Source organism: Camelus dromedarius, chromosome 27, assembly GCF_036321535.1.
Source record: "Camelus dromedarius isolate mCamDro1 chromosome 27, mCamDro1.pat, whole genome shotgun sequence".
Taxonomy (NCBI): Eukaryota; Metazoa; Chordata; class Mammalia; order Artiodactyla; family Camelidae; genus Camelus; species Camelus dromedarius.
Genome location: NC_087462.1, coordinates 23,649,297 through 23,672,605, shown reverse-complemented (window position 1 = coordinate 23,672,605; position 23,309 = coordinate 23,649,297). Strand labels below are relative to the sequence as shown.

At 56.5% G+C, this 23,309-nt stretch overlaps 2 protein-coding genes, 1 long non-coding RNA gene and 1 other non-coding gene across 6 annotated transcripts; 3 read left to right on the top strand and 1 right to left on the bottom strand.

Annotated features, from left to right (window-relative positions):
- The first annotated feature begins 81 nt into the window (after positions 1-81).
- On the top strand, positions 82-1,805 carry PFN3 (profilin 3). The gene has a single exon (XM_010992441.3). It carries the CDS (start codon positions 985-987, stop codon positions 1,396-1,398), a length of 414 nt encoding a protein of 137 aa, XP_010990743.2. The 5' UTR covers positions 82-984; the 3' UTR covers positions 1,399-1,805.
- On the bottom strand, positions 1,423-14,935 carry SLC34A1 (solute carrier family 34 member 1). 3 transcript variants are annotated; one of them, XM_031437874.2, is made up of 14 exons: positions 14,860-14,935; positions 13,825-13,954; positions 13,535-13,684; positions 13,306-13,434; positions 13,090-13,233; positions 12,085-12,196; positions 11,782-11,977; positions 11,599-11,694; positions 6,357-6,426; positions 5,920-6,087; positions 4,619-4,735; positions 4,393-4,517; positions 3,531-3,703; positions 1,423-1,459 (listed from the first exon to the last, which is right to left on the bottom strand). In XM_031437874.2, exons 2-14 carry the CDS (start codon positions 13,931-13,933, stop codon positions 1,438-1,440), a joined length of 1,611 nt encoding a protein of 536 aa, XP_031293734.1. In that variant the 5' UTR covers positions 13,934-13,954; positions 14,860-14,935; the 3' UTR covers positions 1,423-1,437. The 3 variants fall into 3 exon arrangements, with proteins under 3 accessions (XP_031293734.1, XP_010990740.2, XP_010990741.2); XM_010992438.3 differs by lacking the exon at positions 1,423-1,459 and having other exon boundaries at positions 2,166-3,737; XM_010992439.3 differs by lacking the exons at positions 1,423-1,459; positions 13,306-13,434 and having other exon boundaries at positions 2,166-3,737.
- TRNAD-AUC (transfer RNA aspartic acid (anticodon AUC)) lies at positions 7,314-7,387 on the top strand. The gene has a single exon. It is a non-coding gene; the product is annotated as a tRNA-Asp (tRNA).
- Positions 14,936-16,894: 1,959 nt separating the features above from the next.
- Positions 16,895-18,563, top strand: LOC135319483 (uncharacterized). The gene is made up of 2 exons (XR_010378125.1): positions 16,895-17,528; positions 18,121-18,563. It is a non-coding gene; the product is annotated as an uncharacterized LOC135319483 (long non-coding RNA).
- Positions 18,564-23,309: the final 4,746 nt, after the last annotated feature.

Genomic DNA, 23,309 nt, shown 5'->3' with positions numbered 1-23,309 from the left:
GTAAACCGGTGCACAACTTCTCCACACCCCCTCAGAGAAAGGAATCTGTTGAGATCTTATACTAGATTTAGATTCACGTCCAGCTGACACTTACTGAGCCGTAAATACTGTGTTCCAAGCTCTGTGCAAGGTGATTCCACATATTATTCCTCGTATAAAACGAATACTTTAAGTTTATAGAGCAGGAGTTCTCAGAATCACCGTGGGGGGCTTTTTGAACCTATGCCCAATATCCACCTCAGGTCAATTAAATCAGCATCTCTAGGGATGGGAGCGTGGTAGCTGTATGTTTTTAAAACTTCCCAGGTGACTCCGTCTGCAGCGGAGGTTCAGAACCATGGTTAGAAGTCCTTAACATTGAAACAGTGGTGTGGACCCTTAAGGCTGATCTTCACTCCTATCCCAGCTGGGACTAGGGCAGTGGGTCTCAAAGTGTTTCCTGGACCAGCAGCAGGGTCCTCAGGGAACCTGTGAGAAATGCATATTCTCTGGTCACATTCCATACTGCAGAATGAGACACTCTGAGTTGCGGCCCAGCAATCTGTTTAACAGCTTTCTAGGAGATTTTGGGAAGTGTTTGAGAACCATGCTCTGGGGGTTGAATGGCTACCAAGCCAAGAGGTCCGGCTGTCCAAACCTGGTGTCTTTCTTTCTGTTCTTAAACCCACTTCCTCGGTACTTGATGGACATATACGTTGGGGTTTTTTTGTTTTGTTTTTGTTTTTGTTTTTTGAGGGTTATTTTGACTTTTGATTCCCGCCTTCAGAGTAACTTTAGAACTTCATCAGGCGTAAGATACGAACACCGCCCCCGCCCCGCCCCATTCTCTAGCGTAAGTAGCGCTTCTGTGACGTCGCGGTACCTCAACGTCACAGCCCCGCCCCTGAACATGTCCCAGTGCCCCGGGCGTTCTGGGCGTTCCAGGCGTGCGGCGCAGCCAGAGGACCCTCCAAGTGCAAGGCGAGGGGTGCACTCTGAGCCAGAATGGGAGACTGGAAAGTCTACATCAGCGCGGTGCTGCGGGACCAGCGCATCGACGACGTGGCTATCGTGGGCCACTCGGACAATCGCTGCGTGTGGGCATCGCGGCCCGGGGGCCTGCTGGCGGCCATCTCACCGCAGGAGGTGGGTGTGCTCACGGGGCCGGATCGGCGCACCTTCCTGCAGGCCGGCCTGAGCGTGGCGGGGCGCCGCTGCTGCGTCATCCGCGACCACCTGCTGGCCGAGGGCGACGGAGTGCTGGACGCGCGCACCAAGGGGCTGGACGGGCGCGCCGTCTGCGTTGGCCACACGCCGCGTGCGCTCCTCGTGCTCATGGGCCGACGGGGCGTTCACGGGGGCGTTCTCAACAAGACGATGCACGAGCTGATCCACGGGTTGCGAATGCAGGGCAGCTAGCAGGACCAGCAGCCGGCGCCAAAATAAACTCTGACCTGGTCATGGCAGACTCATCCTCCGGCTGTGAGGGCAGGGGAAGTTGCAGATGAGGAAACCAGTTTACTAGATGAATCTTGCAGAAGGGTTACCTGGGGAGGCTAGTATTATGAGTCCAGAAGCATCCCAGCCTCCTGAGCCCTGCACCTGGCCCTCCCATGGGTGCCCTGCAGAGGCCTCTGGCCTCACTCCTTAGGCCAGCATCCTGGGGGCCTTGGGGCCTTCCAGGGTCCTAGGGACACTGAAACTGAGGAGGGAGTGGACTTCTCAAACCCTCTAGCTCAGGCCTGAGCATCCTTTCCCACAAAATTCTTCCCAAGTCGGTGCAGGATGAACTGTAAGGAGGTCTCCTCCCCAGCCTCCCACATGACTCCCCAGGCTAGAGGCCAGTGTCCTCACCCCTTCCACTTGGCCAAAGGTAACACTAGCAAGCGTTGTGAATGGGTGACAGGGTGGGGCTGGGAGCTTGGAGAACAGCTTCTGGGGCTCCCAGGCCCTTGCATCTCCCCCAACAAATTTCAAAGGAACCAGAGGTGGTGGGTGGGGAGGCACTTGTTCCAGACCACCAGAACCCAGTCTTAGGCCCTGCAGCCTTCCTGCCCCCTTGGGGTTCAAAGGCCCCAGAGTTGCCCCTGGGTTAGAGGGAGGAACTTTGGCACCCCCTACCTCTTCAGGCCTCAGCTGAGGGAAGGGGGAAGAGGAACTGAGGAGGAGAGACTGAAAAAGTTGGGTGGGTTTAAATAAGGTCTGGTTTATGGCCCAAAGGTAGAAGACAAAGGTGGGAGGGAAGGTGGCTGGTCCCTGCTCTCTGTGCACTAGGGCCCAGGGCATGGCCTCTCTTGCCCGACTCCACCCTCCCTGTCCCTTCCTCCAGTGGGCCTGACAAGCTTCTACTTGTCACTTGTTTTCTGGAGAACTGATTTCATCCCAGAAAGAGGGAGGGAGACAGACAATGAGCTGGGTGAGTCCAGTGGCAGATAGAGACCAGAGGAGGTCAGCCTGGTGGGGTTGGGGGATGGAGGTACAGAGAGCCCTCCTTGCATTCGCCTTGGGGTGGCCCAAGGGGGGCTTCCAGGGAGTTTGAACTGCGGATTGCACTAATTAGGTAGGGCCAGGTGGATTGTGAGGGTGAGCCTGCAGGCGGGCTCCTCCAGGACATAGCAGGCTGCCTTTGGGAAGGGAGAGAGTGCTGCTGAACCCCAAACCGTGGACTCTCCTTCCCCGCTAGATGGAGAGAAACAGACTTCCAAGTGCACAATGAGTTTCATTCTTTTTTTTTTTCTTCTTCTTCTTAATCAGGCAGTGTTGGGGAAGGGGGTTGAAGTGGTGACAGAGAAAACCTGGATGAGGATGAGGAGAGTGGTATCGCGGGGGAAGAAAGGTGGCAGGGACGGGGCTAGAGTTCAGCCAGTGACTCAGGCACCCACATCATGCACAAGCAAACAGCTGCGAGTCATGTACTCAGACCTACCCTTACTCCTGCCCAGCCCAGTGGGAGTTGTGTGTACACAAGGACACAAGCGCAGGCCTCCAAATGCATGTGCAAAGTACCCTGCAGCTGGCATGCAGCACCCCGCTGCCAGGTGCATGGGTACACACGTGCAGGCTGACACACAGGCTTACCCCAACAGGCCCATGTGTGCTCATACACTGACCCTGAGCCACACAAGCCCAGACCTCCGAGGACCTGCACAGGGACAGGTGTGTGCCCACAGCACACAGACACACCCCTCTGCCCTTCCACCCAGGGCACCAGGCACAGGCCCTTCCTGGCTCCAGGAGCCAGTCTGGGCCAGAGCCTAGAGACGGGTGGCATTGTGGCCAGCAGGCATCGCGAGGCGGGGGGAGGGCGTGGCGGGGGGCAGCTCCTCCAAGAAGACCCTGGCGGGCAGCGGTGGGGAGCGGGGCTCGGGCCTGGCACAGCACAAGGTGGCACGGGTGATGAGACGGTCCAGGGGCTGCAGGGAGTGCATCCAGTGGGGCAGGAAGTCCCACGTCTGCAGGTACTTGGGCAGGCGCCCGGGGCTGCGACTCTGCAGCACACTGACAAGCACCACGAAGGTGAGCAGGGCCCCGAAGGGCACGCCCACACCTACCATGGCCCGCCAGCCTGCCATGGATATGCCAAACACCAGCGAGGGCAGCAGCAGGAAGCACAGGAGGAGGTAGAGGACGGCGAACCAGCGGTACTTGGCGGTGCGCTTGCCCAGCGCCTTGGCCATGCGGATGGGCAGGCGCGTGCAGGGCACTGGGTACCACAGCAGGATGCCTGAGATGTTGAAGAAGAAGTGGCAGAGGGCGATCTGCAGGGGAGAGGGCAGAGGGTCCCAGCTCCTGAGTCAGGACAGATAATAGGGACCCCACGTGGTCTGGGCAGGAAAGTCACCAGTTAGGGCTGACATGCCCCCAGGAAAATACTGAAACACTTCTGGACCAGTAGGTAAATAACCACTGCCCAGAACTCTCCAAGTTTCCCGCACTGGCTCCTCTCTCGGGAATTCCCCAGACAACTGTGCACAAATCCAGCAGCTGAGAGATTCATACTAGTTTCTGGGTCAGAAGCTCTGGCCCCCTGAGTGGCCAGTGACCTGGCTCAGCAGTTATTCCTTTGTTCCTAGACCAGCAACCCCTTTGCTGGCTGCTTCCCTCCACTCGTCCTTGATCCCCCAGGCAGGGCCAGGCCCCTCTTACAGCACCTCTTCCTCAGAGTGTGAACCCCACCCGCTGCTGTTTATTCATTGGTGTGGTTCTCAGTAATATCTCCCCTGACAGACACTAATCTGAAGGGTGGTACCAGGTCTACTTTGCCGGTGTGGTTTCCGTAGAGTCTGGCATAGCAGGTGGCCCCTAGTAGACAGTCAAAAACTGTTTGGTACACATTGTCCTATGCTGGGTGAGGCTCCATGTGCTAGTCCCATCCCTGTCCTGCCTCTGGCAGGGCTACTCTCTCAAGTGTACCTGGAAGGCGCTGGATAGCTTCTCCCGGGGACTGGCCAGTGCAGCCAGGATGGCCGTGGTGGTGGTGCCGAGGTTGGAGCCCAGTGTGAGCGGGTAGGCACGCTCGATGCTGATCACACCCAGGCCTGGGGGGCAGAGGAGAGGATGCCATCTCCCCAGTTCCCTCCTTCCACCCTCTCCCTGCCAGCCCTGCCCCACCCTACCCCACCTTGGTGTGGGGACTCACCGATGAGTGGGGTGATGGCTGAGGTGAACACAGAACTGCTCTGGACAACGAAGGTCATGCCAGCGCCCACCACCATGGCAAAGTAGCCTGTGGCCCAGGTGAAGGGGGCAGGGAAGTCTGCGAGGAAACCCCCGTCCCAGTAGGGTCAGTGGGAAGGCATTGGGAGGGAGTGGGGACTTTCTCTGGGGAGGAGGTGTTGGATGCCAGCTTCCAAGTGGGACCTTATCAGTCCCCTGCTCAACTGAGGTCACTTCTCCTGGCCCTCTTTTGATCTTGGATCCAAGACCCTTAGCCTAGTTCCATCACGCTTTTGTTCAGGCTGTTCCCCCTGCTTGGGATATCCTTCTCCTAAATATTCATCCTCGGGGCTCAGCCTGGGGATCACTGCCTCTGGAAAGCCCTCCAGCCCCCGGGCAGACTCTGTTCTCCCATAGATCCACCATGCCTCTTATTCCAGCATTAATCATGCGGCCTCTGCTAGTGCCAGGCAATGTCCTGAAAGCTCAGGAGGCTTAAAATGAAAATCAGATGGTGTCACTCCCATGCCCCAAACCCCCAAGTGCCCCTGTTCCCCTGAATAAAGTCCAGGCTCTGAGCACAGACTTCAGGGCCTGGGATCTGCTCCATCCTGTTACCTCGCTGACGTCTTCCCGCCCTTCTCCACCTGTCCAGCTGGGACCTGCCTCCGAGCCTTTGCACATGCTATTCCCTCCACCCAGGAGCCACGTCTGACTGCTCCGCGCTTAGGCTCTGCTCAAATGTCACCTCCACACAGAGGCCACTGACCACCCATCGAAGGCAGCCTCTTCTGTACTCTCTATCTGCCATTTTTGCTTTCTCGTTGGCGGTTACTGCTCTCTTAATCTGAATTTATTTCCCCTCAATCATTTATTTTTTTCCTGGCCATCTCCCTCTCTGGGCTGTGAGGCCCCTGAGGGCAGGAATCATCTCTGTGTGGCTCACCTCTGTATCCCTGACATCACAGCTGTGTGCTTGGCGCTCAGTAGGGGTTTAACGACTATTTGCTAATTGAATGGAACAATAGCCTCTGAGACTCTCTTTAGAGCCACCTGCCAGAATGGAACCCCAGCAGGAGGCAGCCCCAGATCCTCAGCTGTCAGCACCTCAGGGGCCTCAGGAATCACCCGGTCCAACATCTTCTTTGTTCACATAGGGAAACTGAGGCTCAGAGATGGTAGGGCTCCACCCAGATCGCACAGCAAGGCAGTGCAGGACTTGGCAAGATCCAGAAGCACCCATCCTGGGGCCCGCTCCCCCTCCCCCCACTGCCTGGGGCTCACCGGTGTTGATAACCTTCTGAATGACCTTGGCCACCTGGCCCTTGAGCAGAGAGTTGAGCATCTTGACAAGAAGGATGAGGCAGGTGCACAGGAGCACCAGGGAGCCAGCTAGCAGGATGAGCCCGACGGCCAGGTCAGGCAGCCCTGTGTCCACGAAGATGTGGTGGCCTGCAGGGGTGTGGGTGTCAAGTTGGTGAGAGCTGACGCCCCATCCGGCTCCCAGCCACCCACCTTTGCTACCCTCTTGGGCTCAGAGCTGAAGGCCCCGCCTCACGGTCCTTCAACCTCAACAGCAGGGCCTGACCCCCGGCCCAGGAGCTGGGCTAATTGGCAGCTGTCCTGGGGTTGGAAGCAGCAGTGGCCTGGTGGGAGTCGGCCCTGCCTCTGCCAGGCTCAGCCCTGTTGTGCCGGAAATCTCCCATGCCGCAGGCACTCACATTTCTCCCTGGTGACATTTCCGAGCATCTGGCTGGTGTTGGCCTCTGCCCTGGGCCTGGGGGTGGGAGCCTAGATTAAGAGGAAAGTGACTTAGAGAAATTAGGAAAATGCAGCCTGATTTTGGGCCAAGATGGGGGTTAGGGAGAGATGGAGGATGGGGGGATACAGGTGGTCCTCTTGCCTACATGCCCTTGGAAGATTTCCTTGTCCTCTCTGAGTCTGTTTGCTCCACTGAAGAAATGGGGGTGAAAAATCTGGCTGCTATCAGCCCTTGGAATATTCTGCCCCATTAGCCCCCTGACGGCTCTCTCAGGGACCCACAGGGGCCTCCCAAGCGGGTGGCTTTTGTCTACGTTTCCTTCCACCTCTCCTTGGCATTGGATGCCGCTGACCATGGCCCGCTTCTTCTGAAAACCCTCCCTTCCCCATCTTTTATTATCAGTCCCTGCCTCAGTGCCCCCTCTTCCCGGGTGTCCTCGCCGCATCCTCCCCTCAAGGCCCCTAGCCCAACTTCTGTTTTCCTCTCGCTTGATTCCTTACCCGGAGGGGTTGGGGAAGAGGGTCTAGGCCCCACATCTTTCCCCTTCCCCACTACTGTCAGAGAAGAGAGGGGGGATTCTAGGGGGGCCCTTTAACTCAGAGAGCCCAGAGCCAGGCAAGCAGCCTAGGTGAGGGGCCCAGGCTGTGCGTGGGGGTGGTGGGGAGTGCGCTGGCCTATAGGAGCATCAGAACTCAGCTCCAGGGCACTGATGCCATCCAGGGATGCAGCCTAGCCCAATTCTACGAGAGAAAGCACAGCTCTGAAGGTTTAGATAAAATCTCCCAATCAGTAAATGTTGGCAACCACTTAAAGACATACTGCACAATTCTGTGAAGGTCAGTCTGGCCTGGGGACCACTCATTTGCAGCCTTCTTGAGTGAAGTTCTTTTTAAAAACGTAATAGGGTGGGCAGGGCGGCGGTGTATAGCTCAGTGGTAGGGCCAGTGCTTATCATGCCCGGGGTCCTGGGTTCAATCCCCAGTACCGCCATTTAAAAAGACAAGCAAACTGAGGGGGTCCTTACCTTTCCCCCCAGGGTCCCAGCAGTTAAAGGAGAAAGTGGGCTGGGCTTGGCTGGGAAGAAGACATCTCACAGAGGGGGGACTGAGCCCTAGAGAGGGGCAGTTACTTTCCCAGCTCCAGGCCATGTGCAGGGGCCATAGCTTCTCCCTGTCACCACATTCGGCCTCCTCTGGGAGCTGCCGTGCGCCCTGGTCCCACTCGCCCCGGAGGTCTGCAGCCCACACCCCTCTGACCCTGGGTGCTGAGGGCAGGGGCTCAGGTGGGGTGCTGGCACTGGATTTACTGCTCCTTTACATTTTATTCCAAGTGGCGTCATTAAAAAATATATGTTAGAATTAAGAACTATTTATGGCGCCTCTCTTTAAATCGGGGTTTATTTTAGCCGCATGTCCTCCCTTGAGTGGGGCCACGAGCACATCTGTGTGCTCAGCTGAGCACACCAGGGTCTTGGGGCACCCTCAAGCCTGGAGCCAGAATCACGGGCCAAGAAGCCAGGAGAAAATGAGCTGTGCTGAGCTTGAATCAGAGAGGCCAGCCGGGGAAGTGGTGGTAACAGGGAGAAAGCCGGTGTTGACTGCCGGGCAGATCTGTGTTCAAATCCTGCTGCTTATACCGACTACCTTGGGCAAGTCATGCCACCTCCCTGAAACTGTTTTCTCCAAAGCAGGGTAATAAGAGAGCTGGTGTAAAGGTTAAAGGAGAAAACAGCTATGAAGCTCTCTCCGCAGGATTTAGATGATGACAAGCCTTCAAGAACTTGTGCCTCCAAATAAGGATTTGACCCCCTCCCTCCTTGGGCCCATCTTGCATGACTTGGTGTGTGTGTATGGTTGACTTTCTAGGTCAAGATCAGTGGCTCCTGCAGATATGCCTGAAGATTCATGCCCTGCTGAGGAGGAGCTTGGTGGACCATCCTGCCCTGGGCTGGGCCCCAGGGTCTCTTGGGGGAGGGGCCTGTGGGACCTGGGGAGCATGCAGGAGGAGAGAGCTCTACTGGGATCTCACTCAGGGCTGGCAGTGTCAGGGCAGGGCAAGGCTGGGGGCTAGGACCGCTGGCGTTTTGGAACCTGGAATTTCCTGCCTGGGGTTGTATGGCCCTGGCTGAACTCACAGGCGCTGTCCAGAGACCCTAGAGTGCAAGAGAAGGGTGTAGAGGTAGCTGGAGGGGCAGAGAGGAGGACCACACAGGAAGGTAATTCCCTGCATTGCCAGGCTGGGTGGGCAGGGCTGGAGGGGAGGGCCTAGACCCTGGGGCTTCCAAGCCCAGCAGAGGGAGAAGGTGGGAGCTCCAGCCTGGATGAAGAGCTGGCAGGCCCAGGGTCTGGGGCATGCCCCCAGGGTGTGCCCATCCCTCCTGGGCCTGGGGGGAGGTGGGCGGGGCATGTGGAGGGGTGGTGAACACCCTGGGAGGAACAGCCACAGACAGCCCTGGGCTCAGACCCCCGCTGGGCACTTCCAGCTGTGTGACACTGGACCGAACACGTAACTTCTCTGGGCCTCAGTGTCCTCCTCTGCAGCATGAGGTCGGTAATGCTGCCCACTTCTCCCCAGGGGCTAGTTGTGAGGAATCTGGGAAGAGAGAGTTTGGGATTTATGGGCCTGCCAAGACAACCCAAATTAAGGAGGCACCTCTGGGAACTGCAGGAGATGATTAAGCTCACAGAGGAATGTGGGCTCCAAGAACTCTTCCCCTGGGGAGAACCGCGCAGGATGTGGGCCTGCGCAGCGGACTCCCGCCCAGGAGAAGGGCTGTTTAGGGTCTTTGTTTTGATGGAAGTGGAGGGAGAGCACAGTGCTAGCAGCGCCATCTGGTGGTAAAGAGGAGAATTCCTTTTTACGGCCACTCCTACCACCCTGGAAGGTCTCCAAGCGACTGTGGTCCCCTGGTGGCATTCAGGCCTGATAGGCAGAGTGGGAAATGGACATGTATGGTGGGACATACGTCTGGAAGAGACAACGACATGGAGAGTCAGAAGTGTGGGCTCAAGATTCCACCAGGATTTTCGTCCCACCTCAATCGCTTAGACTCGGACAAGCCTGTCTGAGCCTCAGTTTCTTCATCTGCAAAAAGGGCTTGTGATAATCCCTGCCTCCTAGGCTGCAGGTCCTCAAAAGAAGCTTGTTTAAACCAAACAGGTGTGGTTGGCTATCCACAGTGTGACCACGCAAGAAGGCAATTCCCAGGATAGTGTCACGACACAGTAGCATCAAAAACCTTTGGGACACTGACACCGCCTCTGGCTTTTCTTTTGCCATCTGGAAAACCTGACTCCTCATCACATAGATGCCTTGGAGACTGATTTAGGCAAAGCTGGGCCCGGCTTGGTGAAAGCTGGAGGCAATGAGAACAGGTGGAAAGGGGAAACTTGAGTCTTTGGAGCAGAAGGAGCTGTCAATGTACATCACCTCCCAAGAGCACGCACATGGCTGCGTGAGCCACCTTCCCGAGGGGACTGTCCCAGAGATTGGGGGCGAGAACAGGGAGCTCACCTCCCACCCCCAGCTACTCTCCAAGCCAAGGAAATCCGATCTGGACCCTGCTTCTGAGGAAAGATTTCCCAGGAGAGCCGGGACGAGAAACCAGGGCTCAGGCAGGTGGCAGCAGGGACAGTGGAGGAGCACGTGAGGACAGCCCCAGGGAAACTGGGCGGGTTACTTCCTGTCTCTGGGCCTCAGGTTCCTCTGGTGGGAGACAGGAGACTTATGTCCACCTCACCAGCATCACTGAGGATTCCATCGGATGATGGCTACCTTTGGCGGTGCCTCCTGCAAGGGGACACTGCCTGAATGCAGCTGCAGGCGGGCAGTGGGGATTTCAGAGGAAGCGAGGACAGCCACACCGAGGAGCTCCCTTCCCCAGCTTGTTTTTTGTGAAGCTCAAAGTGTGTGACTTTGCTCTCTTTCAGGTTTTGCTATGAAGCAGAGACGATTTTGGTGATTCAGAGAGCTCGGAGGGTGCCTAGAGAGCTCGTGAGAAGCGGGGCCTGTGTTACAAAGGTCACAAAGCTGGCGTGAAAGCTGCCTGCATGGGCTTTTTGATATCAAACTGCCTTGAACACTCAGAAGGACTGAGCTGGAGCTGTATGCCACTCCCATGTGAAGGAACCTCGCTGGGCCGGTTGAAAGGATGTTCTCTGCTCACACTGGGATGAAGTCCGGGCACATCAAGTAGCAAGTGGAGAGGCTGCACTGTGTCCTGGGCTCCAGGTTTCCTTGTCTCTCGTTCTAAATGGAGTTACTTCTCATATGGCATCATCAAGGGGAAGCAAACACCGTGGATTCCGGTTTTGATGAAGCATTTTTCTTTTCATGACTGAGTGAGAGTGTGTTGATTGCCTGCTTGCTTGTTAGCCTGGTGTAATGGCCGGTCTACGAGTGTCCAGCTGATCGAAACGGACCCTCCCTCCGGGCAGTAGAAGCCAAAAAGCCGCAGGAGTGCAGCAGGACAAGGGGATACAGGTCTACTGCATTCTCCAGGGGAAGGGGCACATGTGGCTGTAGTGTGAGGTCTCCACGGCCCGCTCGTCCTGCTCCTGGACCAGCTTCCTGTTGCTCCTACTTCCCCCAGGCATCCTTATAGCACTGTCTCCCCACCCCCTCCCCGCATGACCTGGGCCCCCAAACACAGCAGAGCTGAGTCACTGACCCTCTAGAAGCCAGGGAAGAGAGAACTGTAGACTGCAAGGCCTGTGCTGGGGCCCCAATGCGGCAGAAGCAGCTCTGGCAAGGTTCTTAGCCTCTTGGAGCCTGTTTCTCTACCTGTGAAACCAGAGTGTTGAGCCAGATCAGTAGTCCTTAAACTTGAGCATGGAACGGTTAGAAGGCTTGATGAGATGTAGGCTGCCGGGCCCCACCCGAGTTTTTTTCTGATTTAGCAGGTCCAGAAAAGGGCCGGATCCTTTGCATCTCCCAGGTGGTACGTGTGCCGCTTTGAGAACTGACCTTTGGGCTCGACTGATGACGTGCTGACTCTAAGTGACTGGCAATGGCTGTCTGAAGGTGGTGTGAGGCTGACAGGGAGTAGCATCAACTGCCACGGGCACAGTGTCACAGCAGAAGTGCCCCGAGTTTGTCCTCCCAAGCAAAATGATCTCCATGGAGCTTTTGAACAGAGGATGACGCGAGCAGTCAGCTGTCTGAGGAGGGATCTTCTCACTGACGCCAGGCCTGGGACTCACCTCCATGGGGTCTGGGTGGCACCAGATCCGGATGAGACTGTGATTTCTCAGGGACTCATTCCCCGTGGCGATGCTGGTAATCACGGACTGGTCCAGCTGTGGGCAAGACGTGGGCGGAGGGGGTGAGGGTGGGGCCCTGCTGTCCCTCCGCCACCCCCCACACCATGCCAGCCCTGCCTCCACCTGGATGATGAGCTTAGTGAAGGGCTCCGTGATGATCTTGAGCAGATCAGGGGCATCGCGGCCACCTCGGATGTTGAAGGAGGCCACCACCAGTCGAGTGATGTGGTGCAGGTACCCAGTGGCAGCCTCCAGGGGCAGCAGGACCAGAACTGACAGCCAGTTAAAGCAGTCGTGCACCGTGGCCCCCGCGAAGGCCCTGGGCAGGGAGGCCACGTTGCAGGGTTGGCCAGAGCCAGGATGCGCTCAGGCTGGGGGCTCCTGGCAGCTGGGACCACCCTCCCCCAACAAGGACAGGCCCCTCACCGCCGGAAGTCAGTCCTGTCCCCTGCCTGCATCAGGGCCACGATGGTGTTGGTGACGGAGGTGCCGATGTTGGAGCCCATGATGATGGGGATGGCAGAGCTCACCTCCAGCACTGGTAGAAGAGGGGGACTCTTAACTGACTGGGTGGGCGCCACCCAGCTCCTGCCCCTGCAACCCCTCCAGCAAGACCACACCCACTACCCACATGCGGGCCCCCAGCGGGCATTCCTGCCAGGCTGCTGACCGCGCCCAGGCTTGGCGTCGCAGGTGCACAGGGGCTCGTGTTGTGTGTTTACGTGTGTGCGGGCACGTAAACCGAGGCACCACCTGCGCAGATGTGAACACGTGTGGGCGCGTGTACGTGGGGGCATGGGTCCTACACGCAAGTGCGTCTCTGCGCTTGCGCGTGCACACGTGCACTCAGTTACTCAATCCAGCACCAATCTAGATGTTGCTGTAGAGGTGCTTCGTGGACAGGATTGGTCTCAACCATCAGCTGACCTCAATTAAAGGGGATTGACCTCGGCTGGGCCTCATGCAATGAGGTTAAAGGCCTTAGGAGCAAAACTGAGGCTTCCCTGAAGAAAAAGAAGTTCCACTTGTGCACCGCAGCTCCGGCTTCTGCCCAAGAGTTCCAGCCTGCCCTACAGATTTTGGACTTGCCCAGCCAACCTCACAGTCACATAAGCCAATTTCTTGCAATAAATCCTAGCCCCCTGCATATGTCCTGCAGGTTCTCTGCTTCTGCTCCACTGATTGGTGGCTGAGTGACTCCACGGAGGTGAGCCTTCCTGGGGCTCTAGCCCCCATCTGCCACTCTTCCCAGCTCCTGGAGCCCCCCTCCTGGCTGAGACTCCAGGCCCTGCTTTGGAGGACAGAGTGTGAAATGCCAGAGCTGCCCACTGCCCTCAGCCTCCTGTCCCCCATCCTGTCCCTCCCACCCCAGCCCCTGGTCCAGCATACCCAGCCCCCCACTCTTTCCCCGGTGCTGGTGAGCCAACTCACAGCCGGAGGAGACCAAGCTGACGACGATGGAGGTGGACGTGCTGGAGCTCTGCACCAGCACGGTCACCAGGATCCCCACCACCAGCCCCGCCACTGGGTTGGACAGGATGGCGTTGTCCTTGAAGATATCACCAGCCACCTTCCCTGGGGAGCACAAGCCAGCATTGTCTGAGACCCTTCAGAACCCTTCCCTGGTCCCCTCCCCACCGACCCTACCTCCAGCCAGCTGGAAGGCTGAGCTGAGCACGTCCAGGGAGCAGACGAAGAGGTAGAGGAAGGCAAGCATCAGTGGCGCCTTGAGGAGCGTCACGCCAGCCCAGCGCAGCTTCTGGGCCAAGCCGGGCTCTGGAGATGGGCGGGCCACCTGTGAGCACGGCAGCCGGGTGGGGGTAGGGGTGCTGGGCCAGGGGCTGCCGATGCCACTGCCACCCCGACCCAGGCCCACCTGGCTTCTGCTCATCCTCCAGGGCCAGCTTGGTAGGCAGCGGGTTGTGACACTCCAGAGCCTCCCCATAAGGGCAGCCATGCTCGGTGAGGGCCACAGGGCCCAGGCTGGGGAAGGCATAGGCCGAGGTCCCCGGGATCCTGTGCAGGACTGGGGAGGGAGGCTGCTCAGGAGCCCCCAGTGGCCCCACATCCCGGGGAGGGGGGAGGGGTAGGTGGAGGGGTGGAGGCCTCACCCGGGACATGGGCAACTGTGGGCAGGCAGGGTCCAGGGGTGGGAGCAGCACTCACCCTGTGGGCTGGGCACATAGGCAAAGGCTGCCCCACACACCACGTGCGCTCTGCGGACTGGGAGTGGGGAGACAGCCGGGCCCCCCAGCCTCTCTCCATAGGACATCATCTTGGGCACACGCTGTAGGCCCTGCACATCAGAGGGCCGCAGCAACACTGAGTGACAACGGCTGGGTCCTAGGAACTCACACACACACACACACTCCCACTCCCCCACATCCACACGCGCAAACACTCATGGTGTGTGATCCCAAACACACACCCACGAAGCACACCCTCCACCCCCACACACACCCAGAGATGCTCACTCAGGTGCTCGGCCCAGATGGGGGGATTCATTGACTGACTCATTCATTCATTCATTCATTCATTCAGCAAGTATTCACTGATATCCACCCCATCTCAGGCACTGAGCTAGGTGCTGGGGTACAGCTGGCAAAAAACGGATGCAGCTCCTGCCACCAGGAAGCTCAAAGTCTACTGAGGAGACAGACGGCAATGAAATAATTCCCCAAACAGATGGATCTTCGCAATGGGGACAAGTGTCCTAATGACAGATATGGGGGCCACCAGAGAGCCCCAGGGGGCACAGTGAATTTCTTTCCCCATCCCCTCCCACCCACCCCCAGCAATAAACAAACACTGATGGCATTTCTCCCATGAAAGATGCTCAGCCCAGGACTGGTTTAGTTAAGGGGGGCCCCCACCCTGTCCCCAAGTCCAGGAAGCCCCCTACTTGCTTTAGACCCCCCTGAACTGCCATGGGAGTTCTCAGCTGTTGGAGTGGGAGTGCCCCCTGCCTCCCAACACCCCCCAGCCCTTGCCCCGAACATTGTTCCAAGGGTCCTGGCTGTTGGAGTTGGGGGTGTCGGTATGCAGGGCTGAATTCCCAGCCCTGGAAGAGCATGAGTCCTTTTGCTCTGGAGGAGTGAGCCAGGCTGGGGCAGGAAGGGGGATGTGTTCAGGACAGAGGTGAGGGCCTGTTTCCTACTAAGAGCTGGAGATGGGGTTGGGATGTGAGGACCCTGGACTCACCTAGGGGTTCTGTGTTTCCGCTCCCTCTCAGCTGCTCAAGGAAGCCCTAGGGGCCTGAGGAGAAGCTGGGACCCTCCTCTTTATACCCTCGGGTCAAGGGCAAAGTCCCTAGAACCCTAGCTTCCTTCCCCCCACTTTTCCCTGATTAACATCACCACTACTCCCACTCCGAGATTCCTCCCAGTTAATTGCTAATCGTCAGCTCTGCAGGGGGAGTCTGCGGTCAGGCTCTCCCCTCCCCCACATACATACTCAGCCTGACCGGTGACCCAGACCCGGCAAGGAGGGTATAGACGCGTCCCGTGCCCCCAGGCAGAGACTCGGATGCCACTCGGATACCTTGTTCCCAGGGTCCCCAGAGATTCTATGCCTCTGGCCCCTTTCCCTTATTGTTGGCCTGACAGGACCCCTCAGGGAATCACCTAAACCCCCTTCGGCCCAGCCATGCACCTGGGTGTCTGTGGGTCTGTCTGTGTGTCTTGGGGGGCATTTGGAGGAGAGGGGACTTGTGATGGAGAAAGTCACAGAAGACACCCAGAGAGGCCAGGTAGCGCTGAATTGTGGAGCGTCTACAACCACAGATCCAGGCAGTGAGTCTGAGAGAACGTGAAGCCCCTGGCCAGACGGAAAGGGCCTGGTCTGCATTTCAGAATGGTCCCAGCTGTGGCGGGTTTGGAATGTGTCAAAGGGTGTGGGTCTGGAAGCAGAGAAACCAGTTAAGAATTTGATGAGATGGTCCAGGTGGGGATGATGGGGTCCGAATCAAAGCGGGAAGAGGACTGATGGAGAGCAGGGGATGCATCCCGGGGCTACTGGGCAGTGCAGCTGGGATTGGGGAGGCTGGGAAGGACAGGAAATATATCAGGTTGGGATTCTGGATCGGGAAGCTGACCTTGACGTGAGGTCTGTGGTAGACTTCCTACAACCCAGACGGGGGTCTTAGGTAGGCTTTGAGAAGCTTGTTTCACTTTCACAGGGCTTTGGAGCCTTCCCTTCTCAGGGCTTAAGATTTTATGAGAGGGGGATGGCATAGCTCAAATGTTAGAGCACGTGCTTAGCATGCCTGAGGTCCCGGGTTCAGTCCCCAGTGCCTCCATTAAAGGAAAAAAAAATTAATTACCTAATTATCTACCACCCCCCAACAAAAAAACAAACAAACAAAAGGATTTTATCTGATCCAGGAGTGATGAGTTCCATTCAAGATCTAGCTTGGGGAGTACCCTACCTGACATCCAGCCGCCTAGCCAACCACGTGTGTGTCAATGGACTCATTCCGGGAACATTAGTGGGGTTCCTATTCTATGCTGAGCCAAGATTGGCAAGGCCAGCTTCTCTCCTGGTCCAAGAAATGGTCCAATCCTTGAGTCAGCCTGGGATTCTAAAGCAAGTCACCTCCCCCTCCCCAGGCCCTAGTCCCTTCACCTCTAAAAGGGCAATGAGCATGGCTTTTCCAGGCAGCTGCAGGATTCAGAAATCAGTGACCCATCTCAGTGCCTAGAACAAAGGTCCTCAGCACCTTTGCTCTCTTCATGCTCTCATGCTTTTCCCAGTCTCCAGGTTGGCTGAAGTGTCCAGCCGAAGAAACAGCCCCTCCTCCCCTAGACACTCAGTCCTGTTTCAGGTCAACATTTCCTCTTGGTTCACCAGCTACTCCTTTTTTTTTTTGAATTTAATTAGTTAATTTTTTGTTTCTTTGCTTTAGTTTTTGGGGGGAGATAATTCAGTTTATTTATTTATTTTTTAATGGAGGTTCTGGGGATTGAACCCAGGACCTCACGCATGCTAAGCACGTGCTCTACCACTGAGCTCTATACCCTCCCCTGTCACCAGCTGCTCTTTGATTGCTCAGGATCTCCGGTCCTGCTCAACACCTTACACACTGTAGAGCGACACCGACCCAGCCTTTTCCATCAAGGAGGGTGGATGTCCGTGCACATTTTCCCCTTTAATGGGACAAAGGTTAGCTAGCTCGCGCTTAACTTGCAGAGCTGGGTGGAGTTAACGCCCCGCATGGTGTTCACAATAGACTCTCTGTCGAAGTGGCTGAGAGCCAGCCTGGGTTTGGATCCCAGCGCCACCACACTGTGGCCGTGGTCATTTAGGCCACAGAACCCACAGGGGAGGGGAGTGTGGGCAGAGGTGTGGCTGGGACTGGTTTGGGTTGAGTGACCGTAAGCCCTGGTTTGCCTGGCCAAGGCTGGGTTTACGGCTGTTGGCCAGAGTCCCTTTCTGCTCTGTAAAGTGCTCTGGTTTGGACTTATTAGCCAGCTGGTCTTATGGCTTGTTCTGGAAGATTCCGGGGCACTAAGGCAGGGAATCAGCCGCCCGGTGCTTACTAGAAAGGTCCTCATTCACGGCAAAAAGGAAAATAAAAACAGTCCTGCTTCTCAGAAACATGGCTGTGATGCTGAGAACACTGCGTTTCGCCCTTTCCCCGTGCGTTTTTAATCTACTTTGGACGTTACTGTCCACGGAAGATGCCATCTTGCTCGTCTTTCATCTAACGCTGTGACGTAAGGCTTTTCCTGTGTGTTTACGCTCGGCACAGAGGTTGGTTTTGTTTTTTCAGATGTTTTTAATGGTTGCATCACATTCAGTCATGGACCATAATTTACATGGTGAAGCCTTGGATGTCCTGGAACCTCTCCTACCTGGAGGGAGTGATCTGGGTAAGACTGGGGTTCACACATAGGTGGGAGGGGTGTCGCTGATCCAGGGAAATGCAGTTATTATTGAGTTTTTGTGTCGGCTTCGTCCTTGAGCTCAGAGGCCCTGGGTGGGCTCAGAGGCTCTCTGGGTGCGAGCATCCCCACCCGCAGTGGATCTGGGGACCCTGCCCTAGGCCCGCTCCTCTCCCCTGCCCCGTTCCGGTCAGACCCTGGGCAGAAGAGCCATATCCAAGGTGCTCTTTATGAGCTGGGGGTGCGTCTCCTTTTTAATAAGGTTAGGATCTTTGGCAGTTTTGAGATCTATGTTCCCTGCCCTCATGGAACATAGGGTTTAGCGGGGGAAGCACTTATCAATCAAATGAATCGCAAGAGATATAATTACACAGCTCTGTGGACGTCCACCACTTCCAAAACTATTCCAGGGGTGGGGCTGCTGCAGCCCTAGTGAGACCTAGGAGCTGACCAGAGCGGCCTCTGGGACTCCTGAGAGCAGTGGAGAAAGTGGCCACGCTCCAGCCCCCAGGCATCTCAGCCCCTCTGCTCATCTCAGCCCACTCCTGCTCACGGCATGCCTCCTCCCCGTCTGTGACAGACACCCTGGCTGCTCACCTGCACTCTGGCCACAGCCTCCCCCAGACCTCTGAGCCTGGAACCTGGGTGTCTGGCGGCGTCTCACATTGAGAAAAGGCACCCTGGAGGAGGAGCAGTTTTGGAGGGAAGATGCCAAGATCCATCTGTACAGACTGTCTGAGGTGCCTCCGGCGCGAGCAGTTGGAGCTGCGGATATGAGCACACGACGTGCTCCTTCCCCCAAATGTTCCCGGCCTCAGTGAGCAGCATGTGGTCCAGACCCGGAGCCAGACACAGAGCAGGCATCTCTGACACTGGCTTCTCCTCCCCACTCTGGTCTCTAATCCATCTCTCAGTTCTCCTAATTTTCCTTCTCCACGAGCCTCTTTTTTTTTCCCCTAAACCAAGTATGTATGTATGTATGTATGTATATATTTTTACATTTTAAAAATTGAGTTATAGTCATTTTGCAATGTTGTGTCAATTTCCAGTGTAGAGCACAATTTTTCACTTATACATGAACATACATGTATTCATTGTCACATTCTTTTTCACTGTGTCCAGGAGCCTCTTAATCTTTTTACCACCTCCCTGGACCAACTCTCACCTGGGTTAGTGCAATAGCCCTTTCTAGCCTTGCTCCTTCCAAGCCAGTCTCCAAAAAAAGCAGCCAGCCAGCTTTTCAAGATGCAAATCTCACCACATCACCCCTCACCCTTTAAAAACCGCCCCTGCTAACCTAAAGACCAGCATCCCGTCACTGCCTCGGGGGCGCAGCGGGACTTGGCTTCCTGCTTCCCCAGGTCTCAGGTGAAGGTGCTCCCAGGGAGAGTGTGCACAGGGAGGAGGGGCCCAGCCAAGCCCAGAGGAGCACCCACATTTGAGGGAGGACAGGGGACGAGGGGCCAGCAAAGGAAACCAACAGGCTCGGCCCGCATCAGGAGGAGGAGTGGAAAAGCAGATGCCCTGGAAGCCAGGGCTGCCCATGTTTTGAAAGAGACACTGTGGTCAACACGATCAAATCCTGCTGAGATGTCAGGTAATGTGAGAACAGAGCGGATTTGGTGGCCTGGGAGAGCCAAGTCAGGGCCGTGCTGGGGGCGGGGGCGGCTTGCTAGGGGTAGGGAGGAAGCAGGTGGTGGGAACAGACGCAGCATGGCTAAGGTGAATGGGACAGGCCGACAGACACTGAATTTCATCACACCAAGGCTTTCTCCAGGAGTGGCATGACTGCTGAATGGAGTACAGAAAGATCCCAAGAGCAAGTATGTGGTCCGGACAGGGAGCAAGCTGTGGAGGCCGGCGCAAAACGGCTGTTCCCACAATTCTCCGTTAAGACCCATTTGTTCCTTGCACGGAGCAAATCTGCGCGGTTTTCTGCATGTGAGTTTTCTGCCAGACCTAAAGTTTGCCGACAATTAAGGGAGGAAAAGCTAACATTCCAGACCATCTGGTCATGCACTGAATTTTTGGAGGGCGTCTGATTAATGACCGCAACTGGGCTCCCGATCAGCGCAGTTTGAAAACTCCTGCCTCTTCTCATCAACGTGTTTATTGATTCAACCAATATATAAGCCCCACGAAGACGGCACAGTGCTGTCCGTTGGGAATGTGGCCGTCAAGATTCCGACCCAGCACGACTACGCACCGACATGGCATGAGCGTGCATTGCACACGCAAGGACGCATCCTCGCTGTGTCTGTCTTCAAGGCAGCTGCTCTCATCAGTAGGCTAGGTGACACAGTAAGGGTCATCTGTCACCTCCTTCTCGGGAACAGAGCAATCCCTCCCCTGGCCCTCTGGTCTGTCCTCTCTGAAAGAGCCTGGATTCCAGTCTGAGATGCCAGGCCCAGAGCAGGCAGGACCCTGAGACGTTTTCCCATCCGAGCCCCACTTCCAGAGGGGGAGCCCAAGGCTACGTTAGATCCAGTGGGTCCAGCGCAGGGGCGGCTGACCTGAGGACGCTGCGTCCTTGCGTGGGGGAATAAGTTCCCTGTGTAACGATTAATCCTGGTGGCCCAGGCGCCAGTCACTTATTGACTGATGAGGCCAAAGTGTGCAGCCAAAAGAGCTGAGGCTGCTTTGGGCTTTTCTCAGAAATCACCTCTTCCCTTACAGCTCCCTTCCTTAGGTGGCTCCAGCCCTGTGCCCTTTACGCTGGCCTCAGGGACCCGGCCTGAGCATGAGGCTATGGACTCCCAGCTGGCAGTCCCAGGCTCTGGTTTCTGGGTTCCAGACCTGAAACTCTGAATTCTGGCTTCAGGCTTCAGGTCCTGGCCTCCGCCTGGGGTTTGTTTCCAACTTCTGGGGTCCCCACTCTGGTTCTGGCCTCCAGGTGGGCTTCAGGAACTGAGCTGCAGTCTCGGGATCTCCTTTCAGTCATCAGATGTCAAGTTTGGGGCTCTAGTTTCAGGTTCTGTGCCCTAATCTCCAATTTCAGATTCCAGACTCCAGGCTGGGCTTCTGACTCTTGGCTCCAGGTTCTGGGTCTGGGCTTCAGGCTCCAGATCCAGGCTTTGTGCTCCAGACTCCAAGCTCCAAGGTCACGGTCTGGATTCAGGGTTCCTTCAGCACCTCGGCAGGAAGATGGTGACCTCCTCGGCTGGTGGCATCATCCCTGCCCACCCATCTCAGCCGGCCGTTCCATCCCGTTGGCCAGCACCCTGGGCTGGCCTGGAGGTGGGGCTTTGCTTCAGCGGCACTTCTCCTTGGCTTTCTGCCTCTGCTCTACCCTCCAGACAGTCCTCTGGAGACCAGAACTCAGGTGGTCACAGAGTACCCCTCACTCAGACCCTGAAGGAGTCACAGGACACCTCCACGTGTTCATGTTTCCAGCTCTTCTTGGACCCCCCAGGACCACAGTGGACATGAATGGTGCCCCCTGCAGTTGTGCAGTGGGTATGGGCCTGTGCCCAGCTCTGGCTGCATCTGAGTCAATGTAACCAAAACCATGTGTGTTCCTCCCCATCTGGACCTTTGTTTCCCCAGGGAATCTGAATTCCAGCCTCTAATCTCCCAGAAATCTGAGTCACCTGATCACCAGGCCAGGCCCCCCTGCAGGGCGCACCTCGTGCTCCCCCCTGGGGGTGGGGGGCTGCCCCCAGGGCACTGGCCCACAGCTGCGTCAGCACTTGCTGCCCAGCTCCAGGGGAACAGCTGTGCTCTGCCTGCCCCCAGCCTGGCCCAGGGCCCTGGTCACTGTGTGCCCTGTGCTCACGCTGTGCCCAGCCCATACCATCTGCTTCCCCAGCCCCAAGGCTGTCAAGGCAGGTGCGGGGGACAAGAGACAGGTGGCAAGATTCTCTCTTGGAGGCTTGGAGCCACATGGGCCCCATGGGTGTCCTGGAGGAAGTCACGCCTGCTTTCTCAGTCAACGAACTCTGTAAGATGGGGTTGCTGGAGGCTGCAGAGTGGTCAGTGGATGTGTGTCCTCTCCCTGCCTTCACCCTGGTCCTCTGGGTGGACAGGCCAACTCCCTCCCAGCTTCCCACCTGCTAGAAGGAAGGGAAGCAGCTCTGTTAATTTTCCCAACCACCCAGGAGTCCAGCTCTGGGCAGTGGCTTTGAAACAGAGCCCTGCGGGTTGACCAGCTGGTGCCCCTGGACTCCCATCCCTGCAGATGGGGCCTGGCCAGGCTGGGATGGTGAGGGCCCAGGGCTGCTTCAGAGGGTGTGCTGGGGAGGAGGTCACCAGGGGATTGTGGCAGAAGGACACACCCAGCCAGCCAAAATAGGCTGAGGGGGCAGTGGACTGGAGCCCTGGAAGGAGGAGTTGGCTTCCACTTCTGGAGAAAGGGGTGGCAGGCCAGCAGGGACAAAGAAGCGGCCTTGGAGAGTTCTTTGTGATGTTAATTATTTTTAATGGCATCCTTTAAAAAACTGAAGCAAAGGCAAAGGTCTTCTTTGACCACTACCCCCAGTCCTGGTCCTTTTCCCATCTCCCTGTCAGTTTGGTATGTTTCCTTCTAGAACATTCTCTGTCCTTTCTGTACATTTATAAGCACCTGTGTGCTTGTTGTTTATATAAGGGTATCATGCCACATTCGTTGCCCTGCTTTCTTTTCCTGAACAGTAGCACGTCTTGGAGAACTTTCTATGGCAGGACACGCTGTCCCCAGTCCTTCATCTGCTGTGTGGTACAGCAGAGCATGGACACAGCACCCTGTGTTGTGTTACCCCACGCCCCACCCCTGTCCACTTTTGCCAGTTGTCAGGTCCTAGATAACCCTGCAGGGATGTGCCTCCTTGTGCCTGGAAGTGAGTGATTCTTTATGGCACTGCTGAAGTCACACAGTTTTTAATTTTTAGCAGAGACCCCCAAACTACCCCTCCAGTAGCCATATCAATGTGCCCTCCCCAGAAAGGGCCCTGGCTCTCAAACAGAGGTTCCTACAGCATCTGGGCCCTCCCTGGAGTGTGTCCCTGAGTCAGACAGCCTGTGCTGGTGACACTCAGGTGACAATACCCTGCATGATCCCGGGCTAGTCACTTCCCCTCCTGCAGCCTTCATTTCATCCCCAACAGGAGTGTCCAAAACATTGTGAAGACAAAAATGAGATAAAAAAATAGAGAAGGGTTAACTTGGGGACCTCGGTAGGTGTGAATTCTTCCTTGTGCAGGGCCTGAACTGGCCTGTGAACTTCTTCCTCGCAGGACAATCTTGTTGGTCCCTAAGACTAACAGGCATCGTTGCTGGGAATGGGGATGGGGGTCTGCAGAAGGGTGAGCTTGGCCTGCAGGATATTCCAGTTGGGAAAATACCCCAACTCTCATCTGGTGTCCCCACCTCTCTATCCTGGGGCACATGGAAGGTGTCACAAGGGAGAAGCTCCAGGGCCCAGGAGGTGTGAGCGCGGCTTTGCCGCTAAAAAGGGAAGGGACGTGGGCTTGCCTCCCTACCCCCATCTCTGGCCACATTGTAGCCCTGGTGTTATGTGGTCCCCTGCCTGCATCCTTCACTGGGGCTCTCTGCAGTGACAGCATCATTTGTCAGCCTACAGGCCACAGCAGTGACTAAGATAGACAAGGTCCCTGCTATCAGGGCACATACATCACTCTGTCAATGAACAAGGATAAATAAGTAAACAAAATCATTACAGAGTGGGCTGAGCACCGAGAAGGAAAAAAAACTGGCTAAAATGGTAGAGAACAAAGTTGGGAAGCACTTCATATAGGCTGCCTTAGTCCATTTGGCTGCTATAACAAAAATACC